The following is a 26,999-nucleotide window of genomic DNA, read 5'->3' as shown; positions in this document are numbered from 1 at the left end:
GAGGTAGGCCTGTGTCAAATTTACAAAACAAATAGGCTGAAGTGCTATGCCAGTGTAATGCTAGCATATTAGGTGGATATTTCAAACCATAGAGCTTAATTAATTCCATGAAAATAATATGATCTAATCCAAAACAGCCAAGCTGTAAAAAAAGAGTGCGGCCCTGAGAAAGGCTATGGTGAAAAAAGATGTGAAATCCAAGGTGGCGGCCAAGAAATGGCTGTGATGGTAAGTTAACGGTAAAAATTTTAATAACGACAATTCAGGTGAATTTTGTGCCAAGACCAAGCGGCACCAAATTCACCTGAATTGTTGTTATTAAAATTTTTACCATTAACCTACCATCACAGCCATTTCTTGGCCGCCACCTTGGATTTCACATCTTTATTCACCATAGCCTTTCTCAGGGCCGCACTCTTTTTTACAGCTTGGCTGTTTTGGATTAGATTTCAATTCTTTTTGTATTTGTATACCCCAAAGCCGGCCTATGGCTGGCTTTAGGGCTTTTTAACCTGTCATTTTTTCTTTACTACAGGAAGAAGAAAAGATGAAGCAGGATGATTTCTTTGCAGCTGACCTCTCTGCAAGGTGATCCTTCTAGCTGATCTCTCTACCGGATGACTTGCTTGTAGCTGAACTTTCTACAGGGTGATTTGTTTGTAGCTGAACTCTCTACAAGGTAACTTCTTCTAGCTGATCTTTCTACGGGGTGATTTGTTTGTCTCTACAGGGCAATTTGTTTGCAGCTGAACTCTCTACATGGTAGTTTCTTTGTAGCTGAACTCTCTACAATGTAACTTCTTCTAGCTGAACTCTCTACAGGGTAACTTGTTTCTAGTTGAACTCTCTACAGGGTGATTTGTTTGTAGCTGAACTCTCTACAAGGTAACTTCTTCTAGCTGATCTTTCTACAGGGTGATTTGTTTGTAGCTGAATTCTCTACAGGGCAATTTATTTGCAGCTGAACTCTATACATGGTAGTTTCTTTGTAGCTGAACTCTATACAATGTGACTTCTTGTAGCTGAACTCTCTACAGGGTGACTTGTTTCTAGCTGATCTCTCTACAGTGTAACTTGTTTCTAGCTGAATTCTCTACAGGTTGATTTGTTTGTAGCTGAATTCTCTACAAGGTAACTTCTTCTAGCTGATCTTTCTACAGGGTGATTTGTTTGTCTCTACAGGGCAATTTGTTTGCAGCTGAACTCTCTACATGGTAGTTTCTTTGTAGCTGAACTCTCTACAATGTAACTTCTTCTAGCTGAACTCTCTACAGGGTAACTTGTTTCTAGCTGAACTCTCTACAGGGTGATTTGTTTGTAGCTGAACTCTCTACAAGGTAACTTCTTCTAGATGATCTTTCTACAGGGTGATTTGTTTGTAGCTGAATTCTCTACAGGGAAATTTGTTTGCAGCTGAACTCTCTACATGGTAGTTTCTTTGTAGCTGAACTCTATACAATGTGACTTCTTGTAGCTGAACTCTCTACAGGGTGACTTGTTTCTAGCTGATCTCTCTACAGTGTAACTTGTTTCTAGCTGAACTCTCTACAGGTTGATTTGTTTGTAGCTGAATTCTCTACAAGGTAACTTCTTCTAGCTGATCTTTCTACAGGGTGATTTGTTTGTCTCTACAGGGCAATTTGTTTGCAGCTGAACTCTCTACATGGTAGTTTCTTTGTAGCTGAACTCTCTACAATGTACCTTCTTCTAGCTGAACTCTCTACAGGGTGACTTGTTTGTAGTTGAACCCTCTACAGGGTGATTTGTTTGTAGCTGAACTCTCTACAAGGTAACTTCTTCTAGCTGATCTCTCTACAGGATGACTTGATTCTAACTGAACTCTCTACAGTGTGATCTGTTAATAGCGGAACTTTTTACTGGGTGATTTGTTTGTAGCTAAACTCTTGCATGATTGTTTCTTTGTAACTGAACTCTCTACAAGGTAACTTCTTCTAGCTGATCTCTCTACAGGGCAATTTGTTTGTAGCTGAATTCTCTACAGGGTGATTTATTTGAGCTGAACTCTCTACATGATGGCTTATTTGTAGCTGAACTCTCTATTAGGTACCTTCTTCTAGCTGATCCAGTGGCGGATCCAGGATGGGGCATTTGGGGCAAATGCCCCCCCCCTTCAAGAAATTGCATGCAAGATCGAGATACTCTAATAGAGCAGTCAATTACTCTAATAAAGCAGTCACAATGTTCATGAGGCAGTGTAGCTTACCTATGAAGCTACAAATAGGATTTTATTTTACATAACAGACGTGATATAGTTGGTAAGGATAACTAGCTATTATTGTTGTGACCTTTTTTTTTTTTTTTTTTTTGGTCTTCAACTGTTTTTCAGAAAGGTGCCCCCCCTCTTTCGAAACTCTGGATCCGCCCCTGTGATCTGACTACAGGGTGACTTGTTTGTAGCTGAATTCCCTACAGAATAACTTACAATGTAATATAACTGAGTAAATTATAAATGCAGCTGAATGCTTTATTAGGGTGACTGTTCTATTAGAGTATCTCGATCTCGCATTTGCTGCACCTAGTTGCCTTTCGAATCATAACTCAGTGATTTGTAATCCGATTCTTCTGTACTACTGCAAGGACTTTCTATGATGATTATTCCAGCTACATACTGATTTTCAGCTCGTTGCTCTAAGCGGTTTGCCTGGTAGATACGAAAACTAATAGTTTTTTATTCATAAAAATCGATCGCGTAATTTTGACACAGGTTGGGTTTCGTGTCATATCTCCATGGTCTTTATCCCGATTCCTTTCAAACCACAAAAAGGCACTCCTACGATGGTTGCTCCATCTACATATCAATTTTCAACTGATTCCTCCAAGGCGTTTACCCTGTAGGCGTGACAGACCTTCGACCTTATTTTACGCAAATAATCGGTCATAACTCCGTAAATGTTCATCGGATTCCTACCAAAGTTGGTACGGAGATCCGCCTTAATGAGCCCTTTAAGTGTGCCAAATTTCAGCCAAATCCGAGCACGCATTCGTGTTTTATGGCGAATTTTGCGAAGTGTGCGAAATGAAGAAGATGAAGAAGAAAAAAACGAAGAAATTAAAACGAAATTTTGTTCGCTCGTATCTCGGAAATGGCTGGAGCGATTTTCTTCAAATTTGGTATGTAGACTCCCCTAACTGGGCGGCACGTCTCTAGCAAATTTGGTTCCAATTGGATAAGGGATCACAGAGCTACATAGGTGTGAAAATTGCGTTTTCTTTCTTCCTGTTAATATACTCACGGTGTGGCGCGCCGGCTTCTTGGGCCGCACGACACACTATCGTGTGTCTTGATACCCTCTAATAGAGCAGTCAGTGGAAACTGCACATGCAATAGAGCACATCGTAGTTGATCATGTTTAAGTCATCCTATGCCATGCACTATAGCTACCATCATGAATTACAATTAACAACCTTGTTTGCTCCTCGATCCTTGGAGCACAGCATAATTGAAACACATGGTGAGTTACCATTTAGCAACCACCAATAAATATTTCTATTCCGATCCTCTGCCACAACATGGTGGAATTCACTCATGAAATCTATTCCAATTGATTGTAATTATAATTTCTTTGTAAGTTAGGACTTTTATTTCAACACTCAAAGTAATTAATTCAATTGTAATTATAGTTTCGTGTGTTTATATTGCTTGTGTATTTGTATGGCTGTTCATGTTTTTGTGTTTGTACTCCCAGTGTTGTACGTATGTGTGCTCCAGTAGGGAAGAGCAGCTCTGCTGACTACACTTGTGAGGATAAACAATAAATCAAATCAAATAATCAATCAAGGTACATAGTTCCTCAGATCAATACTCTCTAATAGAACAGTCACTTTGTAGTGAAATAATATACTCTAAAGCATTCACTGATTAAAATATTCCAGGATAAAATGTTGTTAACCTAGGAGCATATTGTAAGCATAATGGGAACACTGTAGAGCATAATTCCTGAAAGCATTTTGGGCAAAATTTTAGCACATTTGACTCAGGCCTAAATGCAGGGTACAATGTACATTTCAAACTGGAAGTGATCAATCCAGTGGTAAAAAATAGTGTTCGGTATACAGTACTATTGGTGGAGGAGCATATGTGTGTATAGTTAATAGTGCTACTTAACCCTTGACCTCATGCAGCTGGTATTATGAGAATCTCGAACATGTACATGCACAATCATTTCATGCAACATTATTTTCACCAAAAAAGAATTGAAACCACAATGGTGATATGATATCCAAATAAATTATTACTTGTGTATCTATACACCTACCTGTATGCAAAAGGAAAACTACATGGCACCCAGACCTCTTGATCTGTGGTCAAATGCTACGTACCACTGAGCTATACCCCCCAACACTGATTCCAGCCCACAATTATCTCATATAAAGCTCTCAAATTAAGAGTTTGCTTCTGATTGTATGTATACACTACATTGTACTGTAATTCATATCAGTAATATTATGCTGGTTACAGTATTAACCTGATTCTATTACACGACCAAACTGTTCACTGAGATGTTTTACACCACCATGATATGTTTTTATTATGTACTGCACATGATTAAAAGTATTCATTACTTCAGCACAGATTTATTGCATAAAACCAAACAAATTAACTGCACACAGAAAGGAAAGAACAAAAAGCAAAAGAAAGCTTTAAATGTATCCAGTCAAGGCGAAATACATAAGGAGGCATAGCATACACAAAAAAAAGAAACCTGTATATGTCCAGGGGGCACCCAGATTTGAACTGGGGACCTCTTGATCTGCAGTCAAATGCTCTACCACTGAGCTATACCCCCAACACTGATAACAGCTAGCAATTATCCACTATTAGTAGGACAGGAATTATGGAAGACTTGGAGACTTCAAATTCACTCCTGGATGGAATTAATTAAAGAAACTTAAATTGAAGGGACCACTTCTCATGTTATTAAATGGTGTGGAGGAAGTGATCAAGCTTATAAGTGATATCCCAAACTTACCAGTTGCACCATAAAACTAGACCCCAACTATTTAAAGCATGTGTTGCACTGCACTTGTTGTCTTTGCATGTTTGTAGTTAATTATTGGTTTTGTTTTGTGCAGTACTAATGTTATATCAAATTAGAACATACATACTTTTTGGTGAACAGAAAACAATATCACATCTACAGTGTAGGGGCACCCAGATTTACTTCTTGATCTGCAGTCAATAATTACGATGCTCTACCACTGATCTTTAAGAGCTTGCTTCCTAACTTTTATGTTGATTCAATAATACGAGTAAAAAATTCCAAAAGTAGATAAGAACTCAGCAATATGATACACTACTACAGATGATCATAGCATACTATCTCCCCTACCAATCAACATCCCCATAGCTAGGGACCCGCCGATTATGCTCATAATTTTACCTATTATGCTATGCTGCACTGCTCAAAAGTTCACCTATTATGCTTAAATTAATGCTCAATATTTACCTATTATGCTTGATTATGCTCAATGTTCATGCCTTAGTTATATGCTTAGCTACTAGTTTAACACTGTATAGAAAAAAAAGGAGTGGCTGGAGCATAAATAATAAATTCTTGCTGCATATAAGAGAAAAGATCGATATACTCTAATAAAACAGTCAGTTTGATGATTGTTCTATTAGAGTTACTGACTGCTCTATTAGAGTATATCGATCTTATTTGCAATTGTCATTTTTCCAGCAAGAATTTATACTATCGTACAAATATTTAACCTATTATGCTGGCATTATGCTCAATGCTTTTAGGTACCTATTATGCTCAAAATTATGCCAGCATAATCGGCGGGTCCCTACCCATAGCGATAACAATGCATTGCATCAGCGGCGGAGGAAGTAGTTGATATGAGGGGGGGCTCCGTTGAGCTGACCCAGACTTATTTCTATAGTTTGGTAAAGTGAGACCAAAAAAAAAAAAAAATCACAAGAGCTTTCCACCTCACCAGCTACCATTTCTAGCTGATAAACTACATAAAAATCCTTACATAGCTCGCTATACACTGATTACTTTATTAGAGTGACTGCTCTATTAGAGTATCTCGATCTTTATCACGGTTTTCAGCCCCACTCCAAGAAAGATAATTTCGGTGTGATATCATTCTGAGGGGGGGTTGGCCCCCCCTCAGCAGACCTAGGGGGGGCTTTAACCCCCTAGCCCCCCCCTTTCCGCCGCCTATGCATTGCATATATAGTACAGAAAATAATTTGAAATGTGGCTTTAGGAGAACCGCATAAGCTAAGCAAAAGAAAAAAAAAACATCTAGGGGGCACCCAGATTTGAACTAGGGACCTCTTGATCTGCAGTCAAATGCTCTACCACTGAGCTATACCCCCAACACTGATAACAACTAACAATCATCTAACATAATAAGTCATGTCTTTGCTTTTACTAGCTTTTTTGTGAAACATTCTCAAATGTTTTGCTATAACAACACTTAGGTGACTTCAATTAGCTAGATCCAGGGCTTGAGATTCCATTTGTTATACATATATGATTGTAAAACTCACAAATTTGAGTATAAAAACAATGTCTTTAGATTATTAATTACTGTTTTTCATTGAATGTGTTAAACAGTAGTATACAATTCTTCATCACATTTTGCCGCATTGACAAAACCTTTATCAAACAGAAATTATTTTTACAATGAAATGGAATGATCTGACAAATTTGAGATCACATGCTATCAATACTAAGGTTTGGCGATATTAAATTTGTGACATGCAATTATTGCATGAGTCATTTAATGCAGTTATTGCAATATTGCATGTGAAAATTGAAACACAACCACATAGTTATAAAGTCCATATGCTGGACTGCTTGTTTTCACTGAGAATTATAGTTTATGAACACAAATTCCTTGCTAACAAGTTAACCAATTGACATAATTAGCAATAATATACATGAACTGTATCAAATATGAGGCCTAGAAGAGAGACACCAAATAGATGATATATGCAATAATTATTGCTAAATGCAATAAGTATTGCCTATGCGATAATATTGTGAAGGCAAAATACATGCGCCAGGGATATAATGGTATTTTGAGCACTTGCTTAGGCGATATTGGTGATTTATTGAAATTTTGCCCAATCATAATTAATACATGCAATGCATTTGACCCACAATGATATCCAGTCTTTTGGGAAGAGACTATTGAAATAATATAATCAAAGTTGTGGGGTGGGTATTGATTGATTGATTAATAAAAGCATCCATGGAGCTGTTATCTCTAAAACTTCGCTACTGAATCACCAGAAGTTGTAAACCAGCTTACATGGTCTAATGGTTGTGCTCCTCTTCTGCTGCTGATAAAATTGATTACATGATTCACCAAAATAATTACAGTGGTCTCTAATAATCATTAAAGTTTGTGTAAATAATGTATGTGCTTATAAAATAAATTGATGTGAATATAAATACTATAACTATTAAAAATTATTACTTAGAGTCATCTTTTGTATTCGTAAGTATTTGCTGTAAAAGTATTGTTAATAAGGCCATCCTTCTTGCTCATCTGCATCTACAAACAAAAACAACAAATTTATAATGAATTTTTACACTGTGAATAAATTCAACACAGCAACAAAATGATACCAAACAGTTTCTGAAGTAACAATCATAACGAAGTATTTCAATTTTGATGATAGTTACTCTATATATGGTGGACATTTTTGATTTTCCTATACAGATCATTTAACAATAATGCAACTCTATACACAGTGTTTCTAGTTTAATAATATCTTAGTATATATTGTCTTGTCTTCATCTTGGACTGATTACATGTCAACGATATTCTACTATCTAACTTATACTGGTAGTACAACTGGCAAAAAATTCATACCTCAAATTTAATAATTTGTAATCTCCTGTTAATTAGGGTACTGGCAGTGATATCAGTATATTTTAATTTAGCAAAATTATTGGGTGTTCTCATGGCTGAGTTATGTCAGCACTTATGCTATGTAAACACTTGTGTTATGTACAGTAGATCTATGTACTTTCCTATTTATAATAATTATTTACTTTCTTGCTGAAAATTACACAACTATATTGTACTTTGCGTGGGAGGATCAAAGCAATGCCACATATCATATTGTCCATACAGTACTAATCAACTGCATAACTGTACTGTATGAGTCATACAGTACAGTTATGCAGCTAATTGGGCAAATACAGTACAGTTATGCACTTACTTGGGCAAATACAGCACATTTGGGCAAATACAGTACAGTTATGTACTTACTTGGGCAAATACAGCACATTTGGGCAAATACAGTACAGTTATGCACTTACTTGGGAAAATACAGCACACTTGGGCAAATACAGTACAGTTATGCGGAGAATTTATTTGTGGAATGTTACGTAAATATTAAAACACACTGTAAATCGCTAAAACCAGCCAAACTGATCCTACGAGTTCGTTCTACGGTTCGAAATAGATTGTATAAACACTTACTGATTGTCTGATCACGAAGCTTTTAAACACGACTCCACTAAGACAGCACGATTGATCAGTCACGTGCGTGACATTGTAAATCGCTAAAACTAGCCAAACTAATCCTATTAGTTCGTTCTACGACTAGAAATAGATTATATGAACACTTACGGATATCCTTATCACCGAAAATTACAGTGGTTTGAGTACTAGAGAAAATTGCTCCTAGCCAGACGTGACCAGGAAGTACAATATAACACTTAAAGCACCGCCAAGCTTGTGTGTACGAAAAATACAGTACTCAGGAGGTGTCTCGAGGCAAATACAGCACTCAGCTTTGCCTCATGCTGTATTAGCCTCTCGACACACCCCTCGTACTGTATTTTCCGTACACATGCGCAGCGGTGCTTTAACTCCAACTTACAGCATTAAATGAGTGGCATGGACATGGGTGTAATATTCATGAACTAAACTGTTCCACAAAACCTGTCAGTGGAATTTGGAAAGCATTCTAATTCTTAATATAGGGATTAGAAACGATGTCATGCATCCGGTACAATGTACATCACTAATTGGATACAAGGCAAGTTTTGTTGCTATTACCACTTTGAAGAGCATGAAAAGACTAGCAATACTTCATACCATTGTCTATAGTGAAAAGAATTAGACTAGTAGCATGAATGAACCACACTGCATGTAAAAACACAGTATTAATTGCTATGTATACACACAGCAATTAATGTGCTCAATGGCTGTTAATGACTTATAATTACCTTGAGAAGGAACATCTTCACCATTATTATGGACTGCTAGAAATAAGAAAAGTTGCAATATATCAGAAAGATAAAGTGCATTTTTGCATACGCTTACACATGTATGCTTTTAATGAACTGTGTGATTTATTTTTTAGTTTGACAAAAAAACCTGGCTTGCCGCACATAATTATCACATGGCCCAATATAAATACACTTGTGAAGCAGTTTCCCACACTTGCAGCCAAGTGGAACATAGTGGTTGTAACATGGGAACTTGTGATTTAATATGCACTCACCCTCAGGTCTGTGGACCTAGTGCTTATGCATATAATATACTAACATTTTAGTGTGGGCCTATGGCACACTCAGGGTTTGATATATCGCCTGGGCTATATCACGGTTAACAGTTATACCACAGGCATGAGCGAATGAATGATATATACACACAAGTCTGAGGTACACAGGCCCGAAGGAGAGTGAAAACATGAGAACCTGTGGTATAACTAATATGTGCCACAAGGTTTAATCACCTACACATGTGGGAAACTGCTGGTGTGCTTATAACAAATGCATTTATGTTGGACTGCATGAATTTTGATAACGGACACTGGAAATGATACAAGAACAATGCCAAGGCACTACCGTAGTGAGGATTCGAAAGCATGTGTAACAATGCAAGCATATGAATAGATTGATTGTGGGTTTATACAGTGAGCAAGTAATCATATATTAAGCAACAGATAAGTGTAGCTATAAGTACTTGCTACTCACTACAATAATCATAAACAAATTATAGCAAATTGCAGTTGTGTGTAAATGCTCTTTCGCCACTAATGGTACAAGCAATCTATTAGGGCCATACCTATTGGATCTTATGTTGCTTGGGCAATGAAAGCCTCAGAAAATCTGGGTAGGTAGGCCGGTTTGATAATGATAATGCAAAAGAAAATTCAACCAGTAAAGGTTAAATTTATCATACACGCCTGTACAAAAAAACTACAACTACAAAAAGCCTTGCATGAAGCATACCAGGTGTTCTGCAGTATTATATACTGTATTACTATACTCAAAAAACAAACCTCTTGAGTGCTAAGAAATTGATTTGTCTGGAAGATCTTTACCTTTAAAGCTTATCTTTATAAGACTTTAATCAACACTCCCTATTGCACTTAAAAAGCAGTCTTTCACTATCACACACATGAGATTTTGAAGCCATCTTGGCACATGTGATCCTATTATGAAAAGACAGTCAGTAAGTCTCGTGTAACATAAAATCCAATAGATGTGGCCTGTCGTGTGTTACTTAACATCAAGCCAGGTACCTAGGATTTATCAAAACGATATTATAAGTGTGAATATTATACCAAGAGAGATAGCATGGATATCAAAGAAATCTGAAATGAGTTAACACAGTGACATCGATATTCACTATACACGCTGTTACCAAACCAGTGGAATATGTATGTATGCAGTGGCTTTACTTTCAAAGTGTACCTATATCACTATAATACCATACATGGGTGCTAGGGATTTGCTGATATGTCCACTCAGACTTTAGTTGTATACATACATCAGCAGCCACGGTACATATATATAACAAAAATTAGGCAAATCACTTGTGCTCATGTTGCGATTATGATGAAGCCATATTCATACGTAGATGGTTTTTCTCCTCATGCAAAATATTTCCATATACAATAAGTTCTTTTTATCTTCTAATCACTACATACATAGTATTACTACAGTAAAACATAATAATAAAGTACACACATATGTAAAAGGATAACAAACAAACAATTTACAAACCTGCAGGTTGAGAGCTACAAATAATCAAGGCCTTGTGTGCTTCATCTGCTGATTTTAAAGAAACTTTGGCAGTTTTAGTGGCAAGACGAGCAGATTTGCTTGCATGGATAACAGCTTCTTTTTTAGCTAAAAGTTCTTCAGCTAACTGATCACATTGTTGTACTAGAGATTGGTTATCACTTGATTTTCTCTCTATTTGCTGCTGTAGAGCATTGTTAACTTCTTTTTCCTACATACATTGTATAGAAGTAATATGGAAGGACATAATAATATGAATATTGCAATGTGTGAAATAATGTCCGGACACTGGACAATATCTGGTCAATTACATCAGTTGTCAAGCCATAATTGAATTTGTCCGGAAATAGTGTCATTTCAAAGTGTAGCAGGGTTTATATTGGGCTAGGAGGGAGGCCAGACATGATGGAATTAAGTTATTTGTTTTTGGTCTGTGGTGACCACAAAGGTATGCCCAAGATGTACTCTAAGGTTAACAGCTTACTATGCTGTGCCAGCCTACTGTATGGGTATTTAATTTCGAGGGGTTTAAATTTTCGTGGCTACCTCTTATCCATGAAAATAATAACTTTTCATGAGTAAATTTGTATGGGTCTCGGCATGGGTAGACCATTAGTAGTGCAATTTCTTTCATTTACCCAGTAGAAGACACGTGTTGGATATCGATGGCATTACCGAGGGCATTACAAAGTTTCTGTGTCCTGTAGAAGACCATTCAGGACCTCATAAAACACCAAAAGTTGTCAATGTTGAATATGACGAGCTTCATGATGTGTGTGGTAAAAGAAAGAACAGAGGAATGTATCAGAAGCTTTCTGATGAAGAAAGGGTGACAGTCGGAAAGTTTGTCAGTGAACATGATGTGGCCAGTGCTGTAAGGAAATTTGCAGCCTACAAACTTGCAGATAGTAGCGTTAGGGACTGGCGGAAATTGTAGCGACGGGAATTAGCCATTAAATCTGAGGAAGTCAAAATTGGAGAGGAGATTCGTATTGATGCGCTACAATCTAAGAAGGGGGAAGGCCTCCGTTATTGGGTGAGAAGTTTGATTGCCTCTTGAAAGAGAAGATTCTTTCCATGAGGGCTAGAGGCACACCAATAGGAACAAGTGTAGTCATTGGTATTGGAACAGGAATATTAATGAAGCACAAAACAAAAAACAGCCAGCTCTTTCAAGCTTACCAAGGAATGGGCTAAAAGTGTTTTATGTCGCATGGGATTTAGTAAGAGAAAGGCTAATAGCAAATGCAAAGTCAGTTCTGTTAACTTTGAAGAGATCAAGCAGCAGTATTTAATTGACATTCGTTCTGCTGTTGAAATGGAGGATCATACTGTGACCAAGATAGTCCCTTCAAGCCAGTAGACCATGGAAAGAAAGGCTGGGCATGAAGAGAGCAAAAATAGCAGCTGTGGATGACAAAAGGCAGATAACAACCATCTTTGCTAGTACACTGTCAGGGAAATTTCTGATATACAAGGTTCCACCCCTAAATGTTTGTCAAGACATGTCAATTTTCCATCTGACTGACATCTTACCTACACAGCCAACCACTGGGTGAATGAGGAAACATCTATTGCCTACATAGAAAATATTATCATTCCCTATGTTCAAAAAGAAAGAGCTTTGCTTGGCCTTAGCAATGATCAATGTGCACTTGCTTTGCTTGACGTATTTAAAGCACAGTGTACAAGTAAAATGCTGAAGAAGTTGGAGGATAACAATATCCTTTATGTGACTGTCCCAAACAACTGCACTGACAGACTGCAGCCACTTAATCTGTCAGTCAACAAGCCTGCTAAAGATTTTTTTGCAGAACGAATTTCAGCAGTGGTATGAAACTGAGATCTGCCAGCAATTAGACAAAGGAATACCAGAGCAAGAGGACATGTGGATGAGTGTGATGAAACCGCTGGCTGCACAGTGGGTAATAGACCTACATTCGCATTTGGCGGCTCATCCCACAATCATTGTAAACGGCTTTCGTTCTGCTGGCATCAAGGACTGTATTAGACAGTGATAACTAATATACATAATGTGATGTAGCATAATGTGATTCAACCAAATCATTTGCATTTCATTGTATTTTCAATTTTACAGTGTAAATTTGATTAAATTGTGTTATCTACAATGATAATAAACTAATACTATGGAAACACACTAATATGCTGTTTTTCAATACACTCAATAAGATGTTAACACATACGATCTTACTGAAACTTGAAGTTAGTTCTTCTAAATGCTAAGTGTGTGGCAAAAGCAATGCAGAAAAGGCCACAATCCTTGTATCCTTGTTGCTTCTGCACAACAGGTACCACAAACTTGACTTTAGAAGAAAAAGTCTTTTCAATCTTTTGCTTAGTGGCATCATTGACTCTTTCGTACAGTGAATCATACACCTTCACCTCACCACCTTGGCATCTAATGCTGTTTACTGCGATCCAATGAGAAGATCGGCAGTGTACTATTTGAAAATAATTATCTGCCCAAGCTCCCAAGTAATATTGAACAAGTGTAGATCTTAATCCTTGTAATGATGGAAATTGGGCAATTAGTATTTTCTGTGTAGCATTAATGACTTTATCATCAAGCTCATCACCCATTTACAGCATTAATGTATCTGAACTCTTCAATAATGAACCATGAACTCGTATCTATATATTCGTACTTTCACCCCCCTCGTTAACATTCTCATCATTGACTACCTTTCTCGTTAACATTCTCATCATTGACTACCTTTCTCTTCTTGTTGTCTGATGCTACCATACTGTCATCATTAATGGTTACAACATCCTGGCTACTCCCTGCATCACTTAAGGTCCCTGCATCACTCAAGGTCCCTACATCACTTGATGTATGGCTACTCCCTGTATCACTTGAAGTGTCACTGGAGGTGAAAGCTGTGACTGCAGGTGAGGTACTGGACATTGTAGTGGGCTTGATCAATCTTCGACCTTCATCACATACTTTTTCTCTCCTGAAAGGTCAGCTTGCATGGCACTTCAAGTCCTCCTTGTGGGATATCTCTTGAATATCATCGACTACCAATAACGGTACAATGAATAGTACCGTGATTCCACAAGAACAACGAGCAAGCAGCAGAGATCTTCTTTGGCATATGGCCTATAATATTGCCAGCTCTCACAACTGATATGGCAAAAGGATCAAACGTCTTCTCGTAAGCACGGAAATGTTTACCCACAACTAGCTTCCTAGATTTTTTGATAGTTATGATAGCTTCAAACAGCTGACTCACAACTGTAAACCATGGTTTCAGCCATTATTTCAACAAAATTATGTGCAACAGCACATCGGACTCACAAAATTTAAACCCATGAAATTGATACTGCATGATTATCCATGAAATTTAAACCCTTGAAATTAATATATAAATGGTTATCCACAAAAATTTAAACCCTCGAAATAAAATACCCGTACTGTACTTGTTTTAGTCACCTGTACAAATGTATTTATAACCTGATTCCCAGTAGTACTTTTACTTGTGGTATTCATAATCACTTGTACAACCAGTTTATATTTTAAGCTAGAATGAACAAGACATCAGTGCATCTCTTATGCTCATACACTGTGTTAGGGATAAAGCCAGTACAAATATATATTCTAAACAATGGTAGCATAAGCAAAGGTTGACCACATATAGCTATGTAGATAGCCTTGACAGAAGTCCTTATGACTCCTTTCCATGTAATAGAATCAATTTCTCTTTTATGTGACCATAGTTACCCTTTAAAATACTGTAGTATAAGTGTGAGTGGTTGAGTAGTAATCAGCTCTACAGTACATGGGTGGCCCCAGAAGCAAACATCTACTGTAACTTGGTAGAAACACAGGAAAGGAAAAACAACAAAGGTAAAATGTCTGGTCAAATTGCTTGATGTCCACTCAACTTTCACAATGTCCTGACAGTATGGACATATTATTTTACACACTGCATTGTAGCAACATGAAAAAATTTCTAGTCAGTTAGGAATTTTCTCACATTACATTTTTACGTATCATCATTTCTTATTTTATTGCTAGAACCCTACACCGTACTTCATTAATTTTTAAATGCACTAGTTTTAATAGTGTGACCACCAGGGGTAGCGGAGAAGGGAGGCAAGGGGGAGCTGTAGCCCCTGTCAAAAGGATTAAGGAGGGGCTTAGCTCCCCTAAAGTTACATATACTAGTATTTTAAAAAATGGTTAATTTAAAAATGAAGTAGGGATCCGATCTATGCAATAAAAATTAGTGAAACACGAGATGAATAATGGTATTACAGCATATATAGCTCAGTGGAAAAGTCCCTACTTTGGCATTGAGCAAAATTATAGCTAAAGTACCAAAGTAGGGACTTTCCCATTAAGCTATGCTGTAATACCATCATTCATCTCTTGTTTCACTAATTTTTATTGCATAGATTGGATCCTTACTTTATTTTTAAACTAACAATGTTTTTAAAATACTACCGATGGGATGCGCCTTTTGGGGTTTCGACGAATGTATGCCCTGTGTGCCTTGTCTTTCCTTTTATTTTCAATCAGGTAGCTTCTTCAAGAATCGAAACCATACCAAGGCATTAATTTTCTGTATCAACCCTTTTCTGTAGACACCACAAAATTATTTCAGAAAGTGTTTATGCTACTGAAAGAGCAGAGCACTTATAATTTCAAGCGTTGCATGTGAAACAGTAAAGCTGCTGAGTTGTCACTTTGACTTTTGCCAATGCCTGGACTGCAATCGATGAGGAGATTTGTTGCTAAATAGACGGACTGATAGTTGATGGCTTGTTCCTCTGAACACACTGACTCAGCGACTCAGTACCAGACGGCGAGATCAGCAAGTGATTGGATAGTACTCGAGTGGAAATTATATTACTTCATCCTGTTAGTTGAGACTAAACTCCAGACAACTGAAAGGGCCTGTTCATTCAATCAACTTCCAGCCTAGGTAAATAGAACGCAGACCATCGTACTGAGACAGGTCATAGATCTGAGCGCGACTGCTACTACGATCAAAGGTAAGCTATGCACACTAGCTACTATGGGCCTATGTGCTTCCAATTTTGGCACAGTACGTACTTCAATAAGCTGTCCAGGAACTTAATAGCTAGCTCACAAGTTACACTACACCTAGCTGTGCTACAACAAAAAAAACTAAACAAACTTGAAAACAAAGTGGCCATTCCACTTTCTTTTCAGCTATGTTCTGCCATTACACAGGACAAAAACAAAGAATAACGTGAGTAAAGACTCTGCAATTAATCCAATCATCAGTATGGAATTTCCATTATAAATATGAACACAAGGAAGCCATTATATGCTATCCGTGAATCAATGAACAATGAACAGTGAAGAAATCAAGTACATCACATTACCCATAGTCAAGTTTGGCTGAAGGTATCATGTCAGTCACTTAATCAGTTAATTAGTCAACTAGTAGAAAATTCAGTTAAGTAGAAAAAAATTAAAAACTTGTGTTTGGGGTCACTCTTTGTTTTATACCATGCTTGTTTATTACTACTAGATGAATAAAAATTGAAAATTTCAATTTGATCACTGAAAAAAGCCACTAAACAAGAAGGGATTGCTGGGGTGGTAATGTAAACCACATATCCCTATTTTGACATAACTAATGTAGCAAAATATTGCCGTGACAGAGTCAAAATAGGGATTTGTGGTTTACATTACCACCCCAGCAATCCCTTCTTGTTTTGTGGCTTTTTTTCAGCAATCCCTATTCCCAATTTGAAATTTTCAATTTTTATTCATCTAGTTTATGTACTTTTTTCTAAATCCAGTATGGATTAACTTGTTAGACATCTTGGTAAAGCCAACAGAAATTTATCAGAGCAAAAAATTAACCATTCAGACTGAGAGTGACAGATTTTATTATTCTTGTAGCTAATTTGTGTTACATAGCTAAAGACGGCACCTTGACTTGTAAAAAGCACTAAGGCAGATACCACACATATATGCATGCCTATAGCTATGTATAGCTATTGTCATGATACATGCATGTGAAATTATAGTCTTGGCACTCTCAGTTGTCATCGTTATACTGGCATCCTTAGGGCCAAATTAACCAAGTTGTTTCCTAGATTCCCATTTCAAACATTTCCTAAACTGATGCGTCATTATTCATTTTTAATATGGCTAAACCTTGAAGAAAGCACTAAAATAACCCACTAACACAGTAATTAAATTATTTGAAAATTCATGTTCAAGATGGAAATAGTGATGGAAATTTTGTGGTTCAACAGGAAATAGGAATCCAGGAATAACAACTAATGAACACACTCCAAGATGTTATGTATACTGAGCTAAGTAGCTAATTGTCAAGAGACATGGAATCCAGACAAGTAAAAGTTAGGTGTGGTCACCAGCTGTAACTTACACAAACCACTGCAGACATGTGGCACCACATGTAATTACTTCATAAACCAAAAGATTCGTTCATGTAGAGGAAGGTGTTTGGCTCAGGCCTGTAGTGGTAAGATCGAAGCTATGAGTGAACACTCTTATGTCTTTGTAGCCAACTTCGTGCAATGCATAAGATCTGGTTTACTCAAGTAATGTCATAGTAGTGCATCACAATGACCTGCCCACATATGCAATCACGTAGGAAAACTATCTATAAACAAACCTTTTTGCTCAGGATAGGCTTCCTGAGTTGTATTAAGCTTTAATATAATGGATAACAAGCTGAATATGCAAGCAAATCCATCTTCAAGACATGTAAGCACATCATTGTATGGCTTCTCATATGGAATGATGGCTGAGCAAGAAGAAAAGGGCCCGGTTTGGACTGTTCCTGCTCGAAAACGAAGCCAAATGTACTTCACAGACACGCACACTAACTCGTTCAACAAGTCTTGCTGCTTTTTATCCTGCAATTCTCCTTGTATAATTTGCTATGTCTGTGAAACAAAATATTATGAATAATAAGAATAATATGAACAAACAGGCATATTTCAGTTTTGTCTGAAATACACATACTGTTTCCTTTTCACTTGATACTTACTAGTGGACCTATACTCATTGCAAAGAACCACCAGAGGGTTGTTTTGAGTTGAAGGATGCTTTTCAAGGTGGTTTTTAGGTGAGCGTTCTATTAGGATTTTTGCAAAAAACATGGGCGATCCCTATTATGAACCCACTATCATGGTTCATGATGTGACCATTATTTAAGTTTATAAATATCTATGCATCTAGCTAGAATCACTACTCAATATAAATGTCTGAGCAATAATTTTCCAAAATACGTACGTGTAAAATGATGGTACTTATACATTGCGCACTGTATGAGTCTATAATCAGTGGACCAGTTTGTAAATGCAAACACAAGCTTACTTTCTGGAAATCTGTTTTAACTGCTTGATGTCGTCCCTCTAGTTGCTTAAATTCATACTTAATCTTGTCATGCTCTCTTTCTTTCATTGTCAATTTTGAATGTACCTGTGCCAATTCTTCATCTTGCAGTTTTATTTGCAACTGGTAATCAGCCTGTGTACACATCTCATTATAATCAACACTTACTGCATATTAACAATAACACAAAAAGTACAAAAAGTGCAGTGAACCAGGGAATAAGATTATAGATTGATAAAATTACAATGCGTGGCTGCTGACTACTCAAAAGCGTAGTGGTCAAGTAATTTCTATTTATCATACAATACACAGAGGTGGATCTAGGATATTGCTGGAGGGGAGAGGGGGCAGTAATGCATGACATAATATCATTACTTAAAATGTAGTAACAAAGTATATATGTAATAGTTGTAACACGGGCATGAGGGCTTTGCCTGATATGTATGCCCGACTGCCCGAGGGCATACATATCAGGCAAAGCCCGAATGCCCCGTGTTACAGCTAAGGCCACTCCAAATAAATTCTCTGTTTCCCGTCCACCGCCCGCATCTGGTCACTACCAGCTCTAAATATTCCATTATTCCGTATTCTTCCATTGTTTTCCGGTTATTCTTGCATACTGATAGGCTCAGTAAAAGCTATCTTGAAACAGTGTCAGCTCACGTGTCAGCAGTGCTAACAAGTCAGCACAAACTTCACGTTTGTTATTTTTTACAAAGGAAAGGAACAAGCTTTTATGCAGTCTTTTTGGCTGTGCCAGGCAAATAATGGCTTGAAAAGCTAACCAATCTTATAATGAAATAATGGAAATGGACCGCCCGCCCGCATGCAAATATGCCTGAGTCCAGGACGGGAAACAGAATTTATTTGGAGTGGCCTAATATGTAACACTTGTTAGGCTGATAGCCTGTACAGGGTGATCAATCACCCAAGCCAATACGAGTGCAGCCACTGGATGTATATATGCATACCTAAAATTTTCGATTATGGGTCAGCAACTAGTACGTTCTGGTTATGTTCGGTTGTGATAAACGGACATATCCTAGAGATATCACGGAGAATTTCCGTTACGCGAGTTTAATGTTTTAATCAGTGCTATTGAATCGTTTATGGAAAACTACGCAGTTCACTAAAGGCCTAGGCAGGTAAGTTGGCTTGTAGAGTGGCTACTTTGTGCAGAGTGGTAGCTTCGTGATGGGGGTGTGTCCGTATTCGAAACCGGGCGGAAACGATCGAATGAATAAGCTACGTATAACACTAGTTTTCACCTTAGCCCAACGTTTTTCAAACTCGAAGGATGGCGAGGATAACAAAACGCTCTCCGTCTGAGTGGTTTTCATAGTGAAATCCAAGTCGTGCAACCTAATCACGTGAGTGTTGATCGATCCCACAATCGATTTTAGCATCAACGTCTATATGTGACCGGGCCTGCAAAAACAGGGAATGTGGGCACAAACTACACCCCGTCACTCTACAGGTCATATCTCAGTACTGGAAAGTGTATTTCCATTCTGTAATTTGCATCATGATGCCCATTCAATGCTTACCATGCAAGGGCTGAAAACTGATTGCAATGCCATAGCATAATGGTACAAAAAGTTATGAGTGATGAAAGTGTGAAAAAGTAGGCAAAAATCATGTGCTCACATGCCCTATTTTTGCAGGCCTGGTCACATATAATCACTGCCCAGTTGTAGAACGGCTACATTTCGTATGTAGCCCGGCTAGCTGGCCTGCATACAAAATGTAGCCCGGGCGGCTTCTTTGATCTGAGGTGTGAATTGTGAAAGTGTTATAATGCGCTACATTATTTTTTATGCTAGTAATATCTAACAGATAGTTACTTTACATAAGTGATGCATTACTAAAGTAGCGCATTACTACTCATTACTGCAATATTATTACCTAGCGAAGTACTAATGCGTTACTTAACTAACGCATTACTGTGTATTAACAAAGTACCTTTATACATTGTTTAATACATAATACTAGTTACTTTTAAACTGAAGTAATATATAACTGTAACACGTTTCATTGCAGTGGCAGTAACAATTAATGTACCATGAAGCCACCTAACTTCAAAGGCAAATTTTAGGGTACATATCTTATAAGCCCTGGCTGGCCATGGTACATATAATTAAACCATGGCTGGCTATGGTACATTTAAATCATTGATGTGGGAGTAGTACCACCAACTTCTTTATATAAAAACTCAAGCCAAAATCGATTGTGGGAATTTATTATTGGTCACATGATGAAAACCATGCTTTTTTTTTGAATTTGCATCCTACAGAACTCAGACGGAAGCGATTTGTCATCCTTCCCATCCTATGAGTTGAGAAACATTGGTTTAAGGTGAGAATTAGTGTTATAGCATATTCATAAGTGGTTTGCCACATTTTTAATATGGACACGCCCACTTTTCGAGTAACACAAGATAAACACTCTGCAGCAAAGCTTATCCCTATGGATGCTTAGTAAATGTTGTACGATGCAGCGGGTTTAAAATACTTGTAAAATCGCTAATTGAACTTTTTCCGTGATATTCCTTAGGACTTGCTCATTCATGTTAACAAACATAGTCACAATGTTAGTTGTTGCTGTCCCATAATTAAATTTCACAAGTTGGTCTATATAATGAATTCGGTGGTCCGTCTCGTATTGGTTTGGGTGATTAATCGCCCGTAGGCTCTTAGCCTGCATTGGCATGGTACATATCAGTTGTATCACATGCCCTCATGATTTGCCTGATATGTACACCCACACTCTTGGGCCATCAAGCTCGAGGGCCGTCAGGCCCGAGAGCATGGGTGTACATATCAGGCAAATCACTCAGGTACATGATACAACTATCACATAAGTAAGATACTGTATAACGGGAATGATTCGCGGAAGAAAACATTTGCGAATTTTGCAATTTTAAGCGCATTCGTGAATGTTTTCTTGCAAAATTTTTCCTACAATTAAAAACGTTTTTTCATGGATCAGTTGATGTAGCATTCATGTAATGAGTGCATAAGCGGGTAGCTACTTGCCTTGCTACTTGCTAAACTGCTATATATGCGTGACAGTATAGCCAGTGAGGCGCAGGATCGTGGCGTGTGATTCTGAGTGTGATTTGCAAACTTCAGTGACAGTGGAAAAATCAGTGCTACTAAATGGGCAAATATAATTGCAGCCCAGTGATTCATTGTGCCAGAATGGCATGTCATAGCCTCGGTTTTAGTGCCGCCCAAAGGCTATAGGTGTGCCTATTAGGCGTGCCTATCATCTGCGTTCATTTATCATGAATGCCCCACAGCCGGCCGAAGGCCGGCTGTGGGCGTGCGCCTGGTTTACTGTAATTGTTTCCGTAAAAGTGTGTGTGTGTGTACCTATCTATCTACCTATGTACCTATCTACCTATCTACCTATGTTTGTCCGTACGCACTCACGTGAGCAAAATCGTTTAATAACGGTGAAAGCAGCTTTTACGTAAGAAGTAAAAGTGAAATGAAGTCTGTATTAAACTTCTGCACAGGTGAACTTTGCTCTGAGGTGGTTTCTTTTCGGCGGACTGAAATACGGGTGTGGTGACTTTCCTCAGACTACCTTCCCCTTGAGGTTTAGCAACTGAAAAACAACGGTGCAGGCCTCGTACACTGCCAGGAATAGCCTATCGCTTCGAGTTGAAAGGGGGCGTATCCCTTACGTACGCGAACGAAAATGAAGAGCAGCTTTGAGGCTTTATCGAGAGAATTTGTGGGAAAAAACACGTTAGTCACACTATAAAACAGTTTAGAAGATAGTTTTGTACGTAATATGTTGGTAAAAGCGGTTTATTTAACAAACGCTTCCTAAGCAGTGCATAGCAACGTAATTGAATGAATTACGAATATTTCATGAATTACGAGAAATAGCTAATTATATTATTGCACAACCCAAACTACCATATTGTAAAGTAGTAATACATAGTTGGTTAATTCATAGTAGTATATACTGTCTATAGTTATTCCAGATGAGTTAGCTAGCTGCATGGCGCCTGGTTTTTAGAAGTAGCACAACATCAACTTGTTTTTCAAAATTTTCTTGAGGAGCATACATTATACATAACCTAGATTTTATACTATACTAGCTAATTCTGTTTTCTAGCTCAGTATATAGTTACTATTAGCATTCATACTTCTTATGCTGAATTCAGCACATTTCAGTTAAAATTGTCACTAAATTCAATCTCAGAATGTTAATTTTTCAACTTTTCATGGGGGCATGCTCCCAGACCCCTCTAGAAAGCTCATGCTTTGCATTTTGTGGAGTGTGCATGTGGAGTCACTTCTACCAGTGTGCCCCCCAGTGTTGGGCTGCTACTTTTAAAAAGTAATACTGTATAATGGGAATGATTCGTGGAAGAAAACATTCACGAATGATCTACTATTTCCTCATTCGCGAGGAAACATTCACAATTTATTGCATAAAGTAGTTAATAATTGGGCGCACGCCCACAATGAATTAATTATTTTTCTATGGATTGTTAGGGAATGCTTGACTATATGGCTAACTCTGACATGTTGCGTACTACGCATACTAGTAGCCATGCATGATCGCTGTTTTGCTGGAGAAGTAAATTGGTGGCAATTTTAACTAAAATTTGTGAATGTTTATGAAAATCTCAATAATTAGATAATCGCACACCACAAATAGAGACTAGTGGAAAGAGAGGAGAGAACCTTGTATGGCATCCAGGTACAAAATTATACTATGAAAAAATTTGTTTTTTTTTGTATGTCTTGTGATATCTTTGTAGAATGGCCAGTTAAACCATTCATTCAGGTGGATTTTTAATCTGTACGATTCACCTCATTGAATGAGACCAAGTTTAGTGAATTTGGGTAAAGGAAACCCACCGCACTTTTGAGGTTTGCGTACTGAGGTAATGAATTTTTCCTATAGAAAATTGTATGGAGCACGCATTGTGGTGGAGTCAACTGTTAACAACTGCCATTATGAACGTGTTGCAACAAAAATTTGGATCCCATAGTATAGAGAAATTCAAGGCTTTGTTTTAATGTATGGTTTGTTGGGCAAATTATGGATTCTAATGGACGCACTTTTGCCTTATTTATATATAATGCAAATGCATGTATTTTCTATTGGACAAGAAATAATGGTTGTTAAAAAAATTTTAAACTGATCAGTACGACCAAGCTAAAGCTACAAAAAGGACACAATAATAGTTTTTAGGCTATTTTAATGTATGGTTACTGCATATATCCTTGAGCACAGTTGGGATATAACACTTCTTATTGTTTTACTGTGATTTAATATCATACACTACTCCAGCTTGTATCAGTACTTTTTATCGATGTGCTATGGTCCCTACTCTAGTTGAAAATTCCATTTTTTGTGTACTTGTTTGTAATTTTTTTGTAAATAATATTAAGATGGTGCACGATTGGACATCTCTGTTAATGGCTTCTGGGGAGGCAGTTGTGAGAGAATATTTCTTGATGTCAAGGTTTTCAACTCTCATGTCCCCAGTAATCGTTCTGCAACTCCTAGGAGGATTTACAGACGACATGAAAACATGAAGAAACAAATTTATGAAGTAAGGATACGAGAGATAGAGCATGCCACATTCACATCTTTAGTTTTTTCTGCCACAGGAGGGATGGCTGATGAATCTTGTGCATTTTACAAATGCTTGGTATCCTTGCTATGTGAGAAGTAGTCTGACACATATGCCACTGTGACTTCATTGCTGCCTGTCATTCTCATCGTTACGTTCTGCCATCAGATGTGTAAGAGTCTCCTGCTCTTCTGCTGAAAGTTTTTGTCGACCAGTCTTGACGAACTCAGATGGGTTGGTTCAGGCAGAAACTGGACTGACTTCCCTAGTTTTGTAACTGTCTGTGTAAATTTTGTAGTATAAAGTCAATTGAAAAAAAATTTGGTGGTAGCACGTGATGATGGTTTCCTTCCATAACAGAAATCGTCCATATTTTTCATAGTGGCTGCAAAGATGCTTTTCAAACAGTTCTTGATTTGTACTGCTGTGTCGTAACGGGTTGAACATAACTGACAACGAAGCATAATGGATACTTCACTTTTCAGATGATAATTGATATAAGGCTACTCCAAATAAATTTTCTGTTTCCTGCCACCACCCACATCTAGTTACTGTCAGCTTTAAATATTCCATTATTCCGTATTCTTTCATTATTCTCTGGTTATTCTTGCATTCTGTAAAAGCTCAGTAAAAGCCATCTTGTAACATTGTCAGCTTACATGTCAGCAATGCTATAAGTCAGCAAAATTTATGCTTGTGTTATTTTTCAACTTAAATGAAGGTACAAGCATTACACTGTAAAATCGGATATATGAATATCATACAAATTTGCCACAAGAGCCATACAAAATGGCCAATTTGTATGACTTCTATGGCAATTTTTTATGATATTCATATTTCTGAATTTACAGTGTAAGCATGCTTTTATGGAGCTTTTATGGCTGTGCCAGGCAAATAATGGCTTGAATGGTGCCAATCTTATAATGAAATTATGGAAATGGACTGCCCACCCACATGCAAATATGCCTGAGTCCAGGATGGGAAACAGAGAATTTATTTGGAGTAGCCTAACTGAGGCATGCTAATTTCTTTCTTTTGATGTAGTATGCGTGGATTGCAGGGGTGCTTTTCAAACAGTTCTTGATTCGTAATGCTGTGTAACTGGTCTAACATAGCTGACAATGAAGTGTAATGGATACTTCACTAATAGCTGGGCACGCAGCACCATTTCAGATGCGGTATGCATGGGTTCACCAGTCATGGATCTGATTGTGTCTTATTGAAGGAAAGCCTCCTTTAGGACAGGAAAAAGAGTGTTCTATAGTAAACTACCACCAAATTGACACCTTTCGTTGTCAGCAAAGATGAATGGGACACAAAGGAGGACACTGGTAAGTCCATGAAGAATGCATTGTACGTACTGCGGTATGCCAAAAGGTAACTCTCAGGCTGAAGTGATGTCGAACAGTGAAAAAATCAAGCCTGTAGCGTTAGCTGTTATCGAGTTACACTTGTCTGAAGGCATTAGTCAGTCAGTCACTAGAAAATTCCATTAAATAAATATTTTTTCAAATTCCATAGCCGGCAACTTGTTGAAAGCATTTCAGGTTGATCTGAAAGCTTGTTTGGGCTTAGTTTTACCTAACCAATACTGTCTCATCATTGTCAGGGAAAATTGAGGCTGGCTTTTGGGTGATGTTATTTCATGGGCCATGCCTATACACTCCTTTGTGGCTTGTCTGAAGACATCAGTCAGTCAGTCAGTCAGTCAGTCAGGCAGTCACTAGAAAATTTTATTAAATATATATTTTTTAAATCCATGTTGAAAACATTTCAGGTCGATCTGAAGAATTGCTACTGAATATTAAAGCCCGGGGGCTTCCATGGAACTCCTTGAGCCCCATGGATCTGCCCAAGACTCTATCTTTATACAACTAAAATGTTTAAAAGAGTGGTTGTAGCATTCCAAGATTGACCAGCACTGATGCCTTCTCAACAAAATAACGAAGCTCTTAAAATTGAAATGGCTGGGCAGAATTTATGGGTTTTTATAATTCTGTTTTTTTTTCTTAGCAAGTGCAACATAGTGGTGTGCGATATCAGGATTTTTATTCAATGATATCGATACGATATTGGGGTAAATATCGAACTTTCGATACGATTTTCGATAATTTTTTATTGTGTGGGTGGTGTAATTGCGTGGGCGTCCGATATTTATAAATATGCTTGAAATACAATTTACACACAAACTATTGCATAAAACTAATAATAAGCCTAGAAAACTGGTAGACAAGTTTTTAAAGTGGCTAAATAGTACAGAACCAACCTTCATTTCTAACGTAATTGCGCAATCACACACTAAATGCTGTAGATTTATTGAAATATTCTTCGATATTTCGATAATTATAGCAAAATATTACCTTTTCTATGAATATCGAAATATGCTAAAGCAGTATCGAAAATCGATACGATAACGATATCGACAAAATTATCGCGAAATGGATATTTTTTCGATATATCGCACATCACTAGTGCAACATCAACCTTCAAGACACAGTGGATGTTACAAGCCTAGAAGTAGGAGGCAAAATTAATTCAACAATGCAATGGGTTCCACAAGCCAGAACATTTGCAATAAAATATTTTATTTAAAAAACCAGCAATCTGGTCAACCAGTCCAGTCATTTTGTACAACCTACTGATACGTGTGCATGCTATATACTTTCCCATAAGTTATTGTAATCGTTTTAATGTGCTTTACTTGTAACTATAATTATTGTGTGTTGCATATTATCGATTCAATATCCTTTATCCCAGAACAGTAGCTACTTTTTTATTCATTTTAAAACATTGCTGCATGTTGAGATGGCATTTTAGGCTATTTACATTATGTTGTTACAGAGATGTAACTGCTCCATTGGAATAATTGACTGCTGTATTAGACAACCTTGATCCCTACAAGAATTGACTGATAAAGCAATGAAATAATTACTCGAGAAGAAAAATCATGCTTCCACATGCAATAACCAGACCTGGCTCATGGAATTTTACC

The 26,999-nt window shown here is 37.5% G+C and overlaps 1 protein-coding gene and 2 non-coding genes across 4 annotated transcripts in view; all 3 read right to left on the bottom strand.

Moving 5' to 3' along the window:
* Window positions 1–4,736: 4,736 nt before the first annotated feature.
* Window positions 4,737–4,808, bottom strand: Trnac-gca (transfer RNA cysteine (anticodon GCA)). The gene has a single exon. It is a non-coding gene; the product is annotated as a tRNA-Cys (tRNA).
* A 1,472-nt stretch (window positions 4,809–6,280) lies between these two features.
* On the bottom strand, window positions 6,281–6,352 carry Trnac-gca (transfer RNA cysteine (anticodon GCA)). Its single transcript has one exon. It is a non-coding gene; the product is annotated as a tRNA-Cys (tRNA).
* A 1,039-nt stretch (window positions 6,353–7,391) lies between these two features.
* LOC136256832 (uncharacterized) overlaps window positions 7,392–26,999 on the bottom strand; it is a 31,444-nt gene continuing 11,836 nt past the window's right edge. The window contains exons 8-11 of one of the 2 annotated variants that reach the window (XM_066049874.1): window positions 18,385–18,537; window positions 11,016–11,244; window positions 9,228–9,263; window positions 7,392–7,539 (exon numbers count right to left, since the gene is read on the bottom strand). In XM_066049874.1, coding sequence (XP_065905946.1) covers window positions 7,508–7,539; window positions 9,228–9,263; window positions 11,016–11,244; window positions 18,385–18,537 — 450 coding nt within the window. In that variant the 3' untranslated portion in view covers window positions 7,392–7,507. The remainder of the gene's footprint in view (window positions 7,540–9,227; window positions 9,264–11,015; window positions 11,245–18,384; window positions 18,538–26,999) is intronic. The other variant, XM_066049875.1, reaches the window with a different exon arrangement.

The sequence above is a fragment of the Dysidea avara genome, chromosome 5 (genome assembly GCF_963678975.1).
Source record: "Dysidea avara chromosome 5, odDysAvar1.4, whole genome shotgun sequence".
In the NCBI taxonomy this organism is placed as follows: Eukaryota; Metazoa; Porifera; class Demospongiae; order Dictyoceratida; family Dysideidae; genus Dysidea; species Dysidea avara.
Note: the sequence above shows the minus strand (reverse complement) of the source record. Positions and strands in the feature narration are given on the sequence as shown.